Consider the following 18,580-nt stretch of genomic DNA (forward strand, 5'->3'; position numbering starts at 1 on the left):
GATTATTTACAGTTATCAATAGATTACAAGTGTGGCTCAAAATGGATCTTTCTTTTTCCTGTTTGAAGCTAGTTGAATGTGCTAATGCATATTTTTATCAAATTTTCCAGTTATTATTTCCTCAAATATTCATTCTACCCTTTTTTATTCTTCTGAGACTCCTGTGTTTGTACACTTGATCTCCCATTTGTCTTTGGGCCTGCTTATTTATCTTCTCTTTCTGGTCCTTAGACAGCATATTTCTTAACTGAACTATCTTCAAGTTTGATAATCTTTCTCTCCTTGTTCTAATTTGTATAAACCTCCTCAGTTCATTTCCAAATTCCCTTGCAATATCTGCTTTTATGCATTGTTGGGTAGTTTAATTTCCAAATATTTGTCCATTTCTCAGTTTTCTCTTACTGATTTCTGTCATTACAATCAGAAAAGATATTCTGTATGATCCATCTTTTAAAATTTATTATGACTCGCTCAGTTGTCTATCCAGGAGATTTTTCCATATGCAATTGAAAAAAAAATGTATATTCTGTGGCTATTTGAAAGAGTGTTCTTGATGTCTATTAGATCTGTCTATGGAATGGAATCTTCTTTTTCTATCCATTATCAAAAGTGGGATATTAAACTCAACTATTATTATAAAACCATTTCTTCCTTCAATTTTGTCAATGTTTACACACATTTTATACTTTGTTTACTGCATATTCCTGTTTTATTTTCTTGAGAAACTGAACACTTTAATTAAAACATATAATATCCTTGCCCTTTGACTTTTCCAAGTTTTTTTTTTTTAATAAAAGTCTATTTTTTGTGTTCTTAGCATGGATAATCCACTCCCTGCCTGAGCTTTTTTTGTTACATTTTGTGCAATATCTTTTTTTTAAAGTGAATCTCTTATTGATACCACGTATCAGATCATTTTAAAAAATCCATTTTTTGCTTTTAAATATGAGGTTAATCCATTTACATTTGAAGTAATCAATGATAAGAAATAACTTTTGATGTTTTCTTAGAAAAGAACTCATAACTCCCCACTGTCCTTCTTCCAATACAGGCAATGGTGTTCAACTGATTTTTCGTAGTGTCAGATCTTGATTCTCTTTTCATTCACTTTTGTGTATGTTCTACAAATATTTTCTTTGTAGTTACAATGGGAAAACCATATCGATTTCTAAAGTTATTACTTTTTTTCCCTGCACACTGGTGATTGAACCCAGGGATACCCTACCACTTACCTACAGCCTCAGCTCTTTTATTAGAGACAGGTTTTTGCTAAATTGTGGAGGTTGGCCTCAAATTTGCAATCCTTTTCTCTCAGCCTCTTGGTTTGCTGGGACTACAGGTATGTGCCACTGTGCCCAGCTCTGTTATTACAGATTTTTAAAACAGTATCTCCCATTGAATATTAAATAACATGACTAAAACCCTAGTACAATTTAGTATCTCAGTCATTATTAGCTCAAGTTCCAACCCGTGTTTCATCTGTACCTACTACGCTGATATGCAAAGGATGACACAACCGGGTACATTTGCTGGGCCCTTTAATTATTGGAAATGATCCTTTTAAAAAAATTAAAATTGTAGCAACATAAGCATACAATAGTGAAGAAGTATAATTAAGAAAGTATAAATGTAAAAGATCAAAATGTATAGATAAATGTAGAGAACACAAGTATTCAAAATAGAATTGATGTAAAGGGGATGGAATTAATGAAATAAGTCTATCACACTGATGGTATCCCTAGGATTTTTCTTTTTTTCAATGATTTCTACCTGATGTATGTGACTCTATCATACAACACTATATAAACTATACAAAAGAAATATGGAATTCTTCCATTTTCTTTTCTTTTTTTTCTTCTGTTTTCTCTTGTAGGATATATGGGACTTTCTGCCCTGATACTCTAACAACAATATGTTCATTTTTAACTTATATATCAGTTGAATTTCTCTTCTCATATTTATAATTTAATTTTAATTGATACCAGTTTAAATTTGTTGCATACAAAGCTTCTCCTCTTACATAGTTCTGTCCCCAATTTTGTTGTCACAAATTACATCTTTATACCTTGTTACATACTAAATTAACATAGATTTATAAATTTTATGTATTTGTTTCTTAAAACCTGTAGAAAGTATAAAATGGTGCTACAAACTAAAATAATACTACTTGGTATAATTATCAATATATTAACCTTTACAATGTGTTACAATCTTTACATCTTCATATAGGTTTGAGTTACTGTTTTGTGTCTATTCATTTCAACCTGAAAGATCCCTTTAGAATTCCTTGTAGGGAAGGCCTCATGGTAATGAACTCTCTTAGTTTTTTTTTCTAAGTAAGAATAACAGAGAATTATTGCTAAATTGCTGAAATTGTTTTAAAAGGCTTCTCATAGCTCTTGTAAGAGATTAAACCCAGGAACACTTGACCACTAAGTGGCATCCTTAGCCTTTTTTATTCTGAGACAGCATCTCATCAAGTTGCTTAGGGTTTAAGTTGCTGAGGTTGGCTCTGGACATCCTGCCTCAACCTACTGAGTCACTAGGATTACAGGCAAATAATGTTTAAATTTCATCCTAATTTTTTAATAGAATATTTCCCCTGGATATTGACAATAAATCCCCCGCTTTAGCCCTTATGAATATATTTCCTACTTTGTTCTAGCCTCCAAGGTCCCTCTTGAGAGAATTTTTCAGATGAGAATCTTATTGAAGAGCCTATGTACATGTGTTGCTCTCTCTTGCTTTTAAGATTCTATGTTTTGGGCTTTTGCTTATAATGTATCTGTGGTGATCTTATCCTAGAATTTGCTGGGCATTTTAGGTTTAACTTCATCTTTTAAGAAATCTGGATAGCTTTCAGCCACTATTTCTTCAAATAATCTCTCTCCTCCTTCAAAGGATCCCATAGTGTTTACCTTGGTGATGTAACACAATCACTTAGACTGTTCACTTTTCTCCCATGTTTTATGTTCTTCAGACTCAATATATCTCAGTGTCTTGTCTTCAAATTTTGCCCATCTTTTCTTTTACCAGTTCAAATTTGCTGTTGAAACCTAGTAAATTTTAAAAACTCAGATATTGTATTTCAGCTTCAAAGTTTCTATTTGATTCCTTTTTGTAATTCCTGTTTTTGTTGATACTCTTTGCTCACACATAATTTTTCGGATTTTAATTCTTTGTATATGTTTTCCTTTAGCCCTTTCAGCATTTAAGATAGTTGTTTTAGAGACTTACTTTAAGTCCAGTGTCTATTTCTTCAGAGACATTTTCTGCCAATTTACTTTGTTCTCTTGGATGGGCCATATAATCACCTCAAATTTTGGTTGAAAACTGAGTATTTGAAAACAGTCAGGTTTCCCTTTTGAAGACTTCCTCCCTTCCAGAGACATCCTTTACTGATTTATTACAGTATAGGGAGATTAGAGATCAGATTAGGGATCAGAGGAAGAAAATGTTTAAAAAGGCTTCTCATGGCTCTTGTGAACATACATCTTTTAAGTCTATGTATGACTTTCTCACTTCCTCTTCATAAATAGTACTTTCTATATCTTAACTTTCCAGTCTCAACCTAGTTTCTCTCTAGCATCTTCATCCACAATCTCTTGACCTAAGCATCTGTTATATAGTACCACTGCAACTTTCACCAACAGTGGCTGCCACTTTCTCCTTTCTACAGGTTACATGAGATAGGCAGGTTAGAATGTTTCAAATCAGACCTTTTTGGCTCAGTCTGGCTTGAGGTAAGGAATTGAGAACTGGAATGCCACCAAGATTTAATCCATGCCAGGAAAGTAAGGGAAAGATGCAAGTGAAAAGGGGGAAAAAATCTTTCCTACCTTCTGAATGTGACTTCTTCACTGAGAACTTGCTTGAGACCTTTGATCTTTTTCCAGAGCTTTTTTGATAAGGTTATTTTAGCCAGTTTCAGTAGTTTCTTATTCTTTTCGGATAGCTTCATAGGAATGAAGTGTATAGAATACCATTTCTCTCACTATACCGTATTCACTTTTGAATATACTGATATTTGTATGTCTGAGAATATGGTCTATCTTGGCAAAACAATAGAAATTGTAGGCCAGTCATCCGAAATCATGAGGGCCATGTCTTCTCTAAAACCTAAAGGGGAGAATCCTACTTTGCCTATTCTAGTTTTTAATATTTTTCATCAGTAATCCTTGGTTGTGTGACAATGGAGGCAGAGATTGGAGTATACCTATAAACCATCTTCTTCCTATGTGTCTGTCTGTTCTCAACTAATAAGGATATCACTCATACTGAATTAGAGCCCATTCTAATAACTTCATTCTAAATTGATTACATCTGCAGAGGTTCTATTTCCACTGTCACAGGTATCAGAGGTGAAGACTTCAAACAGATTTTGGGGGAATAGAATTGAATATCTAAAAAGTGTTTTGTATTAACTATAATTAAATAAGGCTTACCATGTATATCTTTATCAATCTTCAAGGGACATTATACTCCTTTGTGTATAAGAACCTTAGAATTTCTTCTCTAGCCTTTGGTCTATTGTTTGCATAATTTTATTTACTCCTAAGTTATAAATCCCACATTTATATAACTTTCACTTGAACTTGAAAATTGTTATCTTTTTTTTTAGGTAATGGGGATTGAACTCAGGGGTGAGTGAGAGACACATCCAGTCTTATTTTGTATTTTATCTAGAGAAAGGGTCCCTCTCAGTTGCTCAGTGCCTCACTGAGGCTGGCTTTGAACTTGTGATCCTCCTGCCTCAGCCTCCTGAGCTGCTGAGATTACAGGCATGTTGCCACCACACCCAGCAAAACTGTTATCTTTTAAACAGATTTAAATAATAACATCTAATTATATAGGCTACATATATTATATCTGTGTGTATATAAATACACACAAACATATAATCACATACCATACATAAAATTTAAATAATGTAGTGGCATTCTTTATAATCCGCTATCAAAGTTGTTGAGAATGGTAATATGTGGACCTTACCTACTTTCCCTGCCAAACAGGAACCTGCCGTTACTTATCTAAAAGTTATAGTGCCTAAAAGTTATAGCTATTGATCAAAAAGCCAATTAGGTCAAAACACCTTGACAAAGACCTAGGTTAAAGATAATCAGTATGCCACACCATCCCAGTAGGATGTATACAAGCTTTTCACAACTAGACAGGTGTTACTTGAGGTTTAGATATAGGTTGTGAAAGCCATGTATTTTGAAAATTCAAATTAAAAAAAAAAAAGATTTAAAACCCATTTCGAAGAGTCACAAGGAATGAATGCCTTATCAGGAAAACTTCCAATGTTCTGCCTACCTTCATTTAGTGCCCATTACCTGGCCCCACTTCACAGCCCATGCCTCTCACCCTAGGCTTAGAACATAGGGTGAAGCTCTCTTATAGGGATGACAGAAATGTGTTCCTCTCTCATTCTTCTTTTTTTCCTTCCCCTTTCTACTTTTGGGAGGATGTGTTTAATAACGCTTAAGACTCTGGCAAATTAATAACACACTGATGTTGAGCTACATGAGCAAAGGAAAATAAGTTTGACTTGAAGGATCTGTGCATTTTCTGGAGATTCCTTGGATCTGAAAGGTTAAGTGCTGCCCTTCTGAAAGCACCTGTGCAAAGGGTGAAAGGGTAGAATCACACTAATGTTCAGTTTGAATAAAGGGAACATAGGAGCTCTCTTTAGACACCTCATTAGGAGTGTTTTCTTTTGCTGCTACATTCACAAAGTGCACTTTCCAGACTTTATTTGTCAGCTTCTCCCCAACAAGGCTATGAGCAGAGACAACAAAGTACAATACAGAGAGTATTTAACTAGGCAGTGTCCAAGGTATGAATTTAAGTTCTAGAAGTCTAAACAACTCCAGCAAATCACATATAATTTTCTGGGCTTCAGACCCTCACATCCCTTGGGCTACATGACCACCCTCTGGTCTCATTTCCAGCTTTCTAATCTCAAAGCCGCAGAGTAGACTGGAGCTCCTGCTGTCTCTGAGCTTCATCAAATTGTCACTTGCTGGAGGGAAGCTTCAGGACCTTGGTACATCCCGAAGATAGCTCAGTAAAAAGGATGATTTGAAAATGAATGCTGGAATTGGACATGAAGCCTGGACTGTAATGAAGGCTAGAAAAAATACCTATAACTCCATGGATTTGTTCTCTGTGACAATCCTATTTCCTACTGATCAGCCTTAGGTCTAATAGGTATAATTCTATACACACTATGAATGTGATACATTCTGAAAGTGAAAAAAATACAATGGCTGAAAAGTTCTTAGCTTTAAGCAGGACGACACATATACACAATTGCCTTAAGTAAAATAATCTATACAATGATCAAGAGAATAACCTCTTTAAGAATGGATAATCTGTAGGTAAATTTAAGACTGGAAAAATGGACTGAGGCCAAATGATCAAGAGCCTTAAGATTCTGGATAAAAGATATGTACTCAAGCAAGACCAAATTCTGCTTAAGCATTAATTCCCTTCAGTCTACAAAGTGATACCTGCCCTAGGGCTGTGGGATAGAAAAGTTACAGTGTCACAGGGACTACTCCATGTAGATATGAAAGGCCAGATGACTTTGTAGTAAGTATTCTTTTATTTATTCTTTCTTGGCACACTGGCCTAGAAAAGTATTCTAGGAGGAATTAATATTGATTAAGATACTACCACTACTCATGGACTTAATTTTTATGTTTATACCTCATGAACCTTAGGGACATGGTAAGCTAAAATCTGAGCTAATGAAAATTATGTAGCCTGGTACTATGTTCACAGTGGGGGTATCACCACCATAATCACACTGGGCCAATACTACTGGGACCCATCTGTAACTTGTCAGTTTCCCATTTTACTGCATACTCATCCCCACCAAGGGCTTTCGGACTGTTCCCTGTCTTTTGAAACATGAGTAAATAATTTAAAAGGTTAATTCTCATAATAATAGTGGATTAACTAATTGCCAAGATCCCTTAAAGTTCTAAAATTGTTTAAGCATTTTGACACATTTAAAAGGCAGTGTTTTCAAGGTGCAGTGGTTGTTTACAGGTCAGCATCTTGTTCTGATTAATATTTGAAGATTATCCCTGTGTGTTTTAAAGCACAGTGCTGGACTATGTTAACTGTAAAACAAACTAGGATTTTTGATCTGTAGGTGCTTGGAATAGCAGCTACAATCCTGAGGGGAAGGGAAAGATAATCAATAAAGGCACAACTGGATAAATTCAGTCCCTTCACCAATTATAATTAAACAAACAGCCCAACCAACTGAGATGGTTTGCCTGCCATTTAAGGTTGGTTGTGTCATAAAGTGATCCTCCTGTACAGTGTGTGGAAAGCCAACTTCATTTTCAAAGTCTGCTCCTCAAACCAAGAAATCTGATATTTTGCTAAGAAATAAAATTTCCCTATGTCAATTACAGCCATTTATCAGTAAAAAGAATATTAGTTGAAAACTTGAGATGTGATTTAAAAAACTGGGCTTTTCTGTCCCTCTACACAATTATCCATAAGTGTCACCTCAAGGCTGGGTTTCCTTGGAAGGCTGACATTAGCAACTAGAACCACAGGTTTCCTTGCTTGGGCAGAGCGCCACTTCCTAAACTCTCACATGAAAACAGGCTCACAATACACACTGTATGACATCTCATAACCTAAAGGGGTTATGGCCAGCACAATTCAAGTCAATCTGTGACAAGTCAGATGATACTACCCTGGGGATATAGCTAGGGATATACTTGGGGGTCAGCCCAACAAACTGCTTGATAGGCATTCAGTGGAATAAGACTGGTCTGGATATTTGGGGCATCCTGAATTCTTGAAAACTCATTTAGATTTATGTAACATTTTCTATTTGGAAATAACTTTTATATCATTTAATTTCACTAAAAAATACTCCCTTTACCCCGAATGCATACCAAGGGTAAGTCCCCTTGTTAAGAAAAAGAAACTATCAAAGCTTTGGGTTTTTAAACAGCAGAGATAGGCAAAGAAGTAACCCTTAAGGAAGTAGAACATAGGTAGAGACTGTGTTGTGAAACACTAGAAGAGAAAGAAGGCTTCAAGAAGGTTTGATGGGCTGAAGAAGGGGCAGTTCTATTTCAGGTATACAATGATTAGGCAAAAGAGGGCTGGGTATGCTAGACCTGAGGAGAATTGGGGATAGTCTGGTAAATAGGAGTAAGTCAGATAGTAGAAGGGGAAGACAGCATGGATGAGTTACATATTGTATAGAAAAACATCAATGGACCCTAGGAGAGGATGATTATAGCAGCTAAAAGGTCAGTCATAAAAAAAAAAAAGAAAGAGAAAGAAAGAAAGGAAGGAAGGAAGGAAGGAAGGAAGGGAGGGAAAGAGAGAGAGAGAGAGAGAGAGAGAGAGAGAGAGAGAGAGAGAGAGAGAGAGAGAGAGAGAGAAAGAAAGAAAGAAAGAAAGAAAGAGAGAGAGAGAGAGAAAGAGAGAAAGAAACCTTAACAAGTTACAGTCTTGATTTGCTACATGGCTGGAATCACATAATAACCTAAATTCTTGGTAGAACAAATACAACAGGTTATATGAAGGTGCTCATGTCAATGGAGCTATGATCTGAAGGATGACATATAACAGGGATAGAAGGTGTAGGTGTCTCCAAGCTGATACCTGCACCTTCTAGGGAATCCGTGCCCATCTTGCTTTCACTGTGTCAGAGGATGTTTAGAGAAGGTCTAACATCTAACCAGAGCCATATTTTGAACCTGGCACCCACTGTCAGCAAGTATGCCATGCCCTCAGCAAGGGTGTCCTCATTTTCTTTTTTCTTTATTCACTTTCTTTGGCTTTTTTCCTCCCTAACTTCTGGGCAATCTCATCTTTGACTGAAGTTCTTAAACATCCCATTACAAAAAGGGCCCAACTTCAACAACTTAACCAGTACTGTCCTTGGGAGGTTTCGTATAATAAAACTATATAAAGTTATCACTTCCAATGAGCATATAGATTATTAGATTAAAACTCTAAATCTTCTAGCTTTTAATAACAGCTCATATCACAGAGACATGGTAGACTGCCTTCCAGCCCCCTTTCCTGTAGGAAGGGGACAGTTTTCAGGTGGAAGCCACACTTACAGTAAACAGGCCAATGAACAAGTCTCCCAGGACCCCTGCCTTTGGGAGAAATACTTGGCCATCATACTGTTAAGTCCACAGCAACTCAAAAGATTCTAAACAAACAATGGAAGCCAGAATAGAATCCTGTGTTCATAGTTCTCACAGTTCACTAAGCATCCTCACAGGTCTAACAGAACACTGTCTGCCAGGTCCTGAGGTGAGCAGAGATATGTTAGATTCAGAGGCCCAACTGAACATCTCATGGAGAAGTCACCAGCAAAGTAACTGTCAGGGTTTTAGGGACAGTTCTAGGAACCAGGGAAACAAGCACTCTTCTATATTTGGAAAAGGCACAAAGTTATAGAAATGGAGAAGTACTACTCAACTCTGTCCTTCAACTGGAAAGAAGAGAACTTGCTAAGAAAGAAACTGAGTTTTCTGGAGTCCATGAAGAAACATGAAGCCAATGCCTGGCTAATGGAGCAGAAAACCTTTTATAAGCGATGTTACTCAAAGCTCCAAAGGTCAGAATTGGCACATGCCCGACTGCTGGGCAACAAGGAGCTGGTCAAACAGCTCACCTCCAAAAGCATGTTTTCCAACTACTGCACCATCCTGGAAGATGAAAGTGAGGCAGCAGTGAAGGCGATAATCAAGAACAGGAGAAGGAGTGAGAACAACATGATCTTTCAATCTTGTCTGGACAAAGAGAGACACTGCCCAGCTCGCAGGAATGGTCTAATTAAGAAGGCAGAGGCCCAGGAAGTTCCCAGGGTGACCCTAAAGGCAGACTCCAAAGAAGAGGACCCAAAAGCAACTATGAAAAGAACATTTCCTGTCAGACAGGCGAGCAAGTCAGCAGCTCTGGTTTTATCTTTAGAGTCTCTAAAGAGTCCAGAACAAGGAGCACAACAGAGAAAGCTTCCTATGGAAAAGAGTCTACTACTACAGGGGGAAGAAGGGATCCTGAGCAATTTCAGCAGGCACTCAAACATTGTGCTTAGTGACCTTAGAGATCCAGTCACTGACAGGGAATCAAAAGGTAAGCTTCTTAAATACACAGTCCATGGAAACAGAAATGTGGAGCACCCCCAAAAGAAAAGGCCAATGAATAATCTCTATGGCCCAGAGGATGTGCAAATAGATACAGCTGTGCTGACTGAGATCCAAGTCATGTTAGGGCAAGACTATCTCCTGAATAAAACAACCAATTTGGTGGATAGAGTCACAAGTCCCCCACATCCTGCATATTTTTTCTTTTCAGATTCCCTTTCCAAGAGCCCCTCCAAGAAAGGAAGTGAGGGAGCACTGAATGCTCCAGGAATCAGAAGTTGTGCTGCAGGAAGAAGACAGAAAATAGTTCTTGAAGAGTCTGGAAGTAATTCTATCACCACAAAGAATGGACACTTGTTTTCCTAAGGTATCCCTCCCCTGTGCACCGACTTATCATTTATTTAGCAACTGTTTCTTAATACTTACCAATGAAAACTCTTACCCCCAATCTCAAGATTGTCCCTGAACTTGGGGAGAAAACTGCTTTTCTCCTCTTCTATAAAATCACAGCAATCAAGGCAGGACTTAAACAGTTAAGACAGTGGACCCAGGTTGAGGCCGGCCCCGTAGCCTTTCAAATGGACACGTGGAGACAAGTGGCAAAAATGGACAGCAAAGGGCAGTCTGGGTTGGGACCCTGCAGGGCACATCTTGAAAAGGCTTCATCTTCATACCACACAACAGTTTTCAAGGAGAAATATCTAAGAGGAACATGACTCTGGGAAGCTTTTTGGCAGTATTGCTTACTGTAAAAAAAGAGAGTAAAAGATAATAATTTGGGAATGTTAGCAAATTTTGTTTCTTCAATGGGCTGGGAGGAAACAGAGATGGGAGTTTGGCTCTAATTTCTCAGTGTTTCATAATAAAAACAATCTAACAAATCAAACCTGGTTGACTAGAGAATAAAGAGCCTCCCCTTCCCAAGTCAAACCTTTAAGGTAAGTTCCTCACATCTAATTAAGTCAAGACAATGCCCACTGAAGGAAGCTGAGGCTAAATTGGCATGCTACTGTGGAATGAGCTGAGTGGGAGGCAGAGGCTCTGGTTTTTAGCTTTATTTATATAAATGCAATGGCCAGAGTGATCTTGGACAAATTGATACACCGCTTGGCACTAAATCCTCTAAAATGTGCATTGGGCAAAATGATTTTACTTTTAACCCCTAACCACCTTACACAATCCAATTATTGTCATAAAACCCATAACTTGTCATAAAAGTGATATATATATGATATATATATATATATATTATATATAAATGCACGTGTGCGCAGTGGCACTGACATTTTAATAGAATAATGGTAGTACTTTTATATCTGATATATAAAAGTTCCATGATGACAATAAAAGTAACGTAAGAAAGTAGAATTCATGTTGTAAAGAAACAGCCAAATAACTGCAGGTTTCAAGTATTGTATGTGGAATTAGATTACTGAAGTGAGGCCAACCTGCAGGCAGAGCTACTCCTGTCCCCTTGAGTAGGCATGTGCAGGCCCTCATGACTAACTCTACTTCATATGAATTCAGTATTCATTATATTTATTCCCTATAGGGATTGGTTGTATGAAAGCATACAGATTGTTATGATGAAACAAAGAACCACTATTAAGTGAATAATGGGACTACACGTGTGAAATGGGGAGTAAGAGACTGGGATAAAGGAGTGGGAGCAAATGCAGAAGCACTCATGAAAGTAGTGACTTAGGAAAACATGTCTGGTTTACTCACCACCGTCTTAGGAATATATTGAAACACAAGCTGGTTTTCCTTTTACTGCTTTGCCGAAACCAGATGTGCTCCTAAGAGCAATGTATGGTTGTATTATCCATGCACAGTGGGAAGGTGTAAGGAACCTCTCAATGCCATAAAATCTTCTTCCAAGATGGCTCTTCACATGCAGGAACAAGACTCCTACTACCTTTTACTGGTAGATTTGTAGAAATCTGGAACTCTGGTTGACAAATCAGACTCTTTGACTTTGCAATCATAATTTCATTCATACATTCATTCAACAAATCTGTGCTGAAAATTGGGGAAAAGAAAACAAATGCATTCCTATTCTAACAGAGCTTATAATTTAAGGAAGAAGTTAGGCAATAATGAAGTAAAGACTGTTAGAGGCTACAAAAATTATAGTACATTTTGGGGGAACCATAATTTAAATTTGACAATATATCAGTTCTAAGTGTTGAAGAATGGCATTTTCATTGGGTATGAGTGCTGGATGCACTCATATTGGGGGCAACTTCTGAAATGCATTCTTAGAAAATGGAACAACTTCCATTTTACAAGGGCCCACATATACAACATCAAGTTGTGAACTGGGATCCTCCTACGTATTCTTAGCTCAAAGTACCTGCAAGTTATCTTCTGCCTAGGTGATTAACTCTGGGACAAGGATACCTTATTTGTCTCAGGAAACAGATTTGACCTCATTACTGTCCTCTTTTAGATGAAATGAGAAGTGAGTCAAACACAGCAAAGTTAGGCATACGAATGGAATCAAAAAGGGGATAACTGATATAATTATTTTGAAGTTTATGTTTCAAAGATTTGTCTTCATGTTATGACAGGTATGTATCCGCCATTCTTTTAAAAGCTACATTAGGGTAACTTGTGTAACCCTCAAAATTTCAGCATTGCCAAAAAGTGTGTTCTTAACCTTCTCTCCTGTATTCCCTTTTGCTGGTGACAATACTCCAGGGAAATGGTGTAAATGCTAGCAAAACTGCTAGCATTTCAATAGGCATTTCTACAGGCTGGAGTCATACATATCTTCTCTGGAGGCTGCTTCTTCCTGTGTTTTTATTTGCATAGGGCCAGATCCCATTGCCCATGACACTGCAATTAAAACATGCCCCAAGTGTACCAATTTTTCCTCTAAGATCTGCTCCTCTTCTCTGTAGATCCAGTACCACCACTCTCCATCCAGTTGCTAAAATCAGACATGCAGTTGTCTTTGACTTAACTCTCCCTTGCAAAAACATCTAATCAGTCACCCAGTCCTAATTCTGAACTTGCCTGAAATTGTCCCTTTCCTTCTACCCTTAGGCTATTTGCCTTTCTAGAATTATAGCAATAATCTAATAATCTAAATGCAAATACCATGTGGGCACTTATGCTCTTATAGATCATATTGTAAAATAATAACAAAAACGCCAGCCTGATTATGCCTTAGCTTCTCTGTGTCTAGTGTCAAGTCCAAAAGTCCTTGGTATGGTCTATGAGGCCCTCCATGATCTGACCTTTCTAATCCCTTTGATTATGATCCCTTTGAGCCCTACACTCAGGTGTAGTGAACACACTTTACCCATCTGTCTAGTGTACAACTACCCATCTAAGATTTAACTAAACATTCATCTGTATGAAAAGTTTCTGGATCTGAATTTTCAGCCTAAACCGTAATTTTACATATTCCCTTTGTGTTTATGTCTGCCCTAATTAAATCATCTCCCATTAACTCCTTAGTTCAACAAAGCACCTCTGAACGAATGAACCTGAAACCTCCAGGACCCTGCAAAATTGCTAGTATTCAATAGGCATTTCCCCGACAAAAATGTTAATGAAAGGGGAAAAAAATTACACTTCACTTGGAATAGGATCCAAGCCAATTTGGAAATATCCCATAATTCCTCATCATAAATACCATCCTAAATGTCCTAAGTCCTTTTTAGGTCTGATTTATTGAATCATGAAGACCTGATATCTGTGTAGTGGTAGTGAGAGAGGTAGGTACAGAATACAACTTTCTACTTTTTCCAAGCCTGCTTTTTAATTTTTCTAGTGATGAAACTTTAAGTCATATAACTCTTCTGGTCATATTCAGGAAATAAACAAAGCAACTTTAGGGGGAGGTACTGTGAAGTCCATAGTAATGAATTATCAAAATGTCAAACTCTCCAAATTGAAGGCAAAGTTCTGCCTCTTGCTCTCAAGCCTTATTGTGGGTAGAAAAACTAAGGAGTCTGTGCAACCTGCTTCTTTTCTCTTCTTCCTACCACTTCTTTTCCACTCAACAGGTGTTTCTGGCCCTTCTACAGGGGAGGGAATTAGAGAAGAGGATCTGCCTCATCAGGTTGTTGTAGTTGTAGTATGACATTTTGCTGGGGTGGGGGGGCGTTAATGACTTTTTTTTCCTGGAATACAGCCTTCTGGGAACCCCCACTGAGATTCCCTGGCTTAGATACTAGCTTCCAAACTCTCCTCCCCTGACAATTCTACACTGGATGGCACTCATCTGCTGTGTGCCTGGCTTCAGGCAGGAAGGCCACTTGCACAGTGTTATTTTCAAGATGGCTTATGGCTCATTTCTTACAGCAATCATGTGTGACCTATGGGAAACACCCACCTTGACCTCATCATTGGTGAAAGTGCCCTTTATTCAGCTCCCACAGGCCACTTGAGACATGTCTTACCTTGGGACCCTTTCAGAGTCAAGTACCATTCCTGTGTTCCCCAACATCTAAAGATCTCGCAGGTCAAGGTGCTGAAGTAGTTATTTTGAAACATGCTGCTGGGCTTAAAAATAGCGGAAACTCCCAATTCATTCTGAGACCAGTATTACTCTTATACCAAAACCAGACACGAAGATTTAACAAGAAAACTACAGACCAATATCCTTTATGAATATAGATGCAAATATTCTAAACAAAATACTAGCAAACCAAATCCAGCAGCATAGAAAATGGTTTATGTAGCATAGACAAGTGGGATTATTCCAGGAATGCAAGGTTGGTTCAATATACAAAAATCCATCAATGTAATACAACATATCAATAGAATAAAGGACAAAAACTACATGACAACCTTAATAGATACAGAAGAAGCATTTGACAAATTCCAATATCTTTTTTTTTTGATAAAAACACTCAATAAACTAGTAATAGATGGGAATTTCCTTAACTTGAAGCATCTATGAAAAACCCACAGCTAACATCATACTTAATGGTGAAAGACTGAACGCTTTCCCCCTAAAATCAGGAACAAGAAAAAGATTTCCACTCTTGCCACTCCTATTCAATCTTGTACAGAGGTGCTAGCCAGGGCACTTAGGCAAGAAAAAGAAATAAAAAGAATTCAGATTAGAAAGGAAGTAAAAGTATTTCTATTCACAGATACAGGATCTTGTGTATAGAAAATTCTAAGGAATTAAAAAAAGAATAAATGAGTTCAGAATAGCTACAGCATACAGGATCAATACTTAAAAATCAATTATATTTCTAGACACTAGCAATGAATAATCCAAAAATCAAAATTTAGAAAACAATTCTGTAATAGCATTAAAAAGAATAAAATACTCAGAAATATTTTAACCAAAGAGGTCAAGACGTATACACTGAAATCTATAAAACATCATTGAAAGAAACTAAAGACCTAAACAAATGGAAAGACACTCCACATTCATGAATTGAAAAATTTAATACTGTTAAAATAGCAACATTCCTCAAACTGATCTATATATTCAACACAATCACTACCAAAATCCCAGGTACTTGTTTTGCAGAAATTAACATGTTGATCCTAAAATTCATGTGGAATACAAGGGACCCAGAATAAAACAAAATGATCTTGAAATAGAACAGAGTAAGAGAACTCATACATCCCAAATTCAAAACTTACTATAAAGCTATAGTAATCCAAACACTGTGGTAACTGGCATAAGGACAGACATACAGAACAATGGAATAAAATTGAGAGTCCAAAAATCTTATATTTACGGTCAATTGTTTTTTGACAAGGGTGCCAAGACCATTCATGAGGAAATAATAGTCTTTTCAACAGTTGTTGCTTATATGACTAGATATCCACATACCAAAAGGATGAAACTGGATCCCTACAATGCACCACATGCAAAAATGGGTCAAAGACCTAAATATAAGAATTAAAACCATAAGATGCTTAAAAGATACAACCAAGAGAAATGAAAATTTAGGTCCACATAAAAACTTGTACACAAATTTTCATAGTAGTAATATTCATAATAGCCAAGAAGCAGAAACAACGCAAGTATCCATCAACTGAGTAGATAAACAAAAAATACAGTATATCAATACAATGACATTATTCAGCCACAAAAAGAAACAAGGTACTGATAAACATGCTACAACATGGATGCACTCTGAAAACATTACTCCAAGCGGGAGGAAGAAAAAAAAAGACACAAAGGCCACATATTGTATAATTCCATTGATATGAAATGTCCACAACAGGCAAATCCATAGGCAGAAAGTAGATTAGTGGTTGCCAGGGGCTGGGGATTAAGAACAGTGATGAAAATGCTCTGGAATTATATAATGATGACAATTGCACAATTCTGTGAATATACTAAGAACCACATATTTTACAATTTGAAAAGGGTGAATTTTACGGTGTATGAATTATATCTTAAACATTGATGAGGAAAAGCACTCCTCTTCCATTTTTCAGATGGATGAGGGAAGGTCAATTCTTGCTCAACAAATTTTTATTACAAACATTTCCAACCTCTCACTTAAGACTTCCCTTTCTCTTATTTTCTGGCAAACATTGGGAGAACCCATCTGTCTCTCAGGATGTCTTGCAAGATGTTAACTAGCAATATATATCTCAATTTCATTGAATCCTGACAATCAGTGATAAGGTAGGATTGGGTATAATCCAAGCCAAGGGAATGGCAGGACCAGGACCGAAAACCAGAGTCATCTAACTCTGAAGGCTGCTCCCTCAACCACTGTGTATTGTTTCCCAGATACATCCAATCCCACTTTGTATGGTTTCCTAGGGTGAGAAGGTAATTAAAATAATTATCCCAGGTACTGCTCAGTTGTCTAAGCATCTTGATTTGATGTTTAATTTTTGTCAATGAGAAAATGACAGATTTTAAATTCATGTTGGCCCAGGCCCTGTTTCTCTATTTACTGGGTGTAGGGCTTTGGGCAGGTGAAATGAAAGATCATATATACAAGACTGTGCACTAGAAGTTAACTCCCTCCATAATCTAAAGGAATTCAACTTAGATGAGTGTAAGAAAATGCTAAATATGACTCTCATACAAAAGGCACTCACCATGGTGAATGCTTCATTTAGTATAGAGAGCAGTGTTTGGCTGAGAGGTTGAGGATCTGAGAATCGCTCCTTGATAAGCATGAGTGGCTGGCAATAGCACAATGGTGTAAGATGACTGTCAGCCTCTATTTCCACTGAGAGAGAAGGGATGAATGTGGATACAGAGAGGGTAGCTGCAGAAGCTTCTAGTTGCCAGTATACCGGAAGATGGGAAATGTTACACAAAAATCTTGCTTTTAAGGGCATTTTCATACCTCCTCTTTATCTTCCTTTCCATGGGCCAAAATGACAGAGCCAATAATTTCAAGGAGCCTCCTCACTGGGGAACAAATCTTTAACCACTAAATATTAAAATATTTTAAATGTTTTAAATAAAAAGTTTTGTCAAGATGGTGGAAAGATGGATTCAAGTCTTTAACAAAGTAAGCACCTACTATATGTGAAAGACAAAGACTTTATTAAATAGACAGTCCTCACCAGGAATTTATTTATATTCCAAGTTAACAGTTAACAGAAGCTTCAGAAACAAAGCTAAAACATGGAAAGGATCGTATCAAGATTAGCCTGAAACACTCCTTTAACAATTATAACTCCTCGCTGTTCAAATAATACTCCACCATGCTGTGCTGTGAGATGTGTGGGCTGCTATGAGGTTACTCAGGCACTTGGGCGGGCGGGGCAGGGGGTAATCAATAAAGTCTTTATGGACAAGATGCTTTTAAAATTTGGTTTTGAAGGATATTTGAGAAATATAAAATCATTAGGTCTATGACAAGTGAAGATGCTGTGTAGGAAATGTGCATGTGGAGAGAGGTGCCTGTAATAGAAGAACTGAAAAGGTAGGTTGGGTTCAGTCTGTGGAGATCAGAGGATGCCTGACCTTATTCAAAGGAGAACAGGTTTCTGGGTGGAGGGTATTGGCAGAAAGAAAAGGTTTACAATAAGAAGTTAGAGTCAGGTAGATAAGTTAGGAAGGAAATAAGAACATCGAGGGTTAGAGGAGCAAGGCCTGAAAGGAAGCCTAATTGAATAACAATGAGAAATTTTGATGACTTGTACAAAGGTGACACTTTTAAGAAAGCAACAGAAAGTGGCTGGAAGAGATGCTAATTTAAGAGTTTCATTTTTAGGCATACTGACTTTGAACACCAAAAATATAACCTAGAGCTAGAAGTCTGAGCAGAAGACAGGGAAGTAGAGAAGAATCTTTAGGAAGGGCTGAGGCTGACCAAAGAGAATGGAAAAGGTTCAGATAAGAACTCAAGATTTGGATAAGTTGCTATGGAACTGCAACTCATGCTGCAGTTAGAGAAGCAGCAGCTCAAGTACAGGGTGTTGCCAGTGTTTAAAGATAAGAGTTCTTGATTTTGGCAATTAAGTTATGAATA

The 18,580-nt window shown here is 37.2% G+C and overlaps 1 protein-coding gene across 37 annotated transcripts in view; it reads left to right on the top strand.

Moving 5' to 3' along the window:
* LOC110598540 (uncharacterized) overlaps window positions 1-18,580 on the top strand; it is a 287,890-nt gene that overhangs the window by 189,608 nt on the left and 79,702 nt on the right. For 35 of the 37 annotated variants that reach the window (XR_013438651.1, XR_013438630.1, XR_013438632.1 and 32 more), the window contains one exon: window positions 10,360-18,580. This exon is cut by the window's right edge and continues 17,621 nt beyond it. The exons of 1 other annotated variant lie outside the window; for it this stretch is intronic. Coding sequence is in view for 1 of the 36 variants with exons in the window: in XM_078049099.1 (XP_077905225.1) it covers window positions 9,462-10,514 (1,053 nt within the window). In the remaining 35 variants the exon portion in view is untranslated. One more of the 37 variants, XM_078049099.1, reaches the window with a different exon arrangement.

This window comes from Ictidomys tridecemlineatus, chromosome 5, assembly GCF_052094955.1.
Source record: "Ictidomys tridecemlineatus isolate mIctTri1 chromosome 5, mIctTri1.hap1, whole genome shotgun sequence".
Lineage (NCBI taxonomy): Eukaryota > Metazoa > Chordata > Mammalia > Rodentia > Sciuridae > Ictidomys > Ictidomys tridecemlineatus.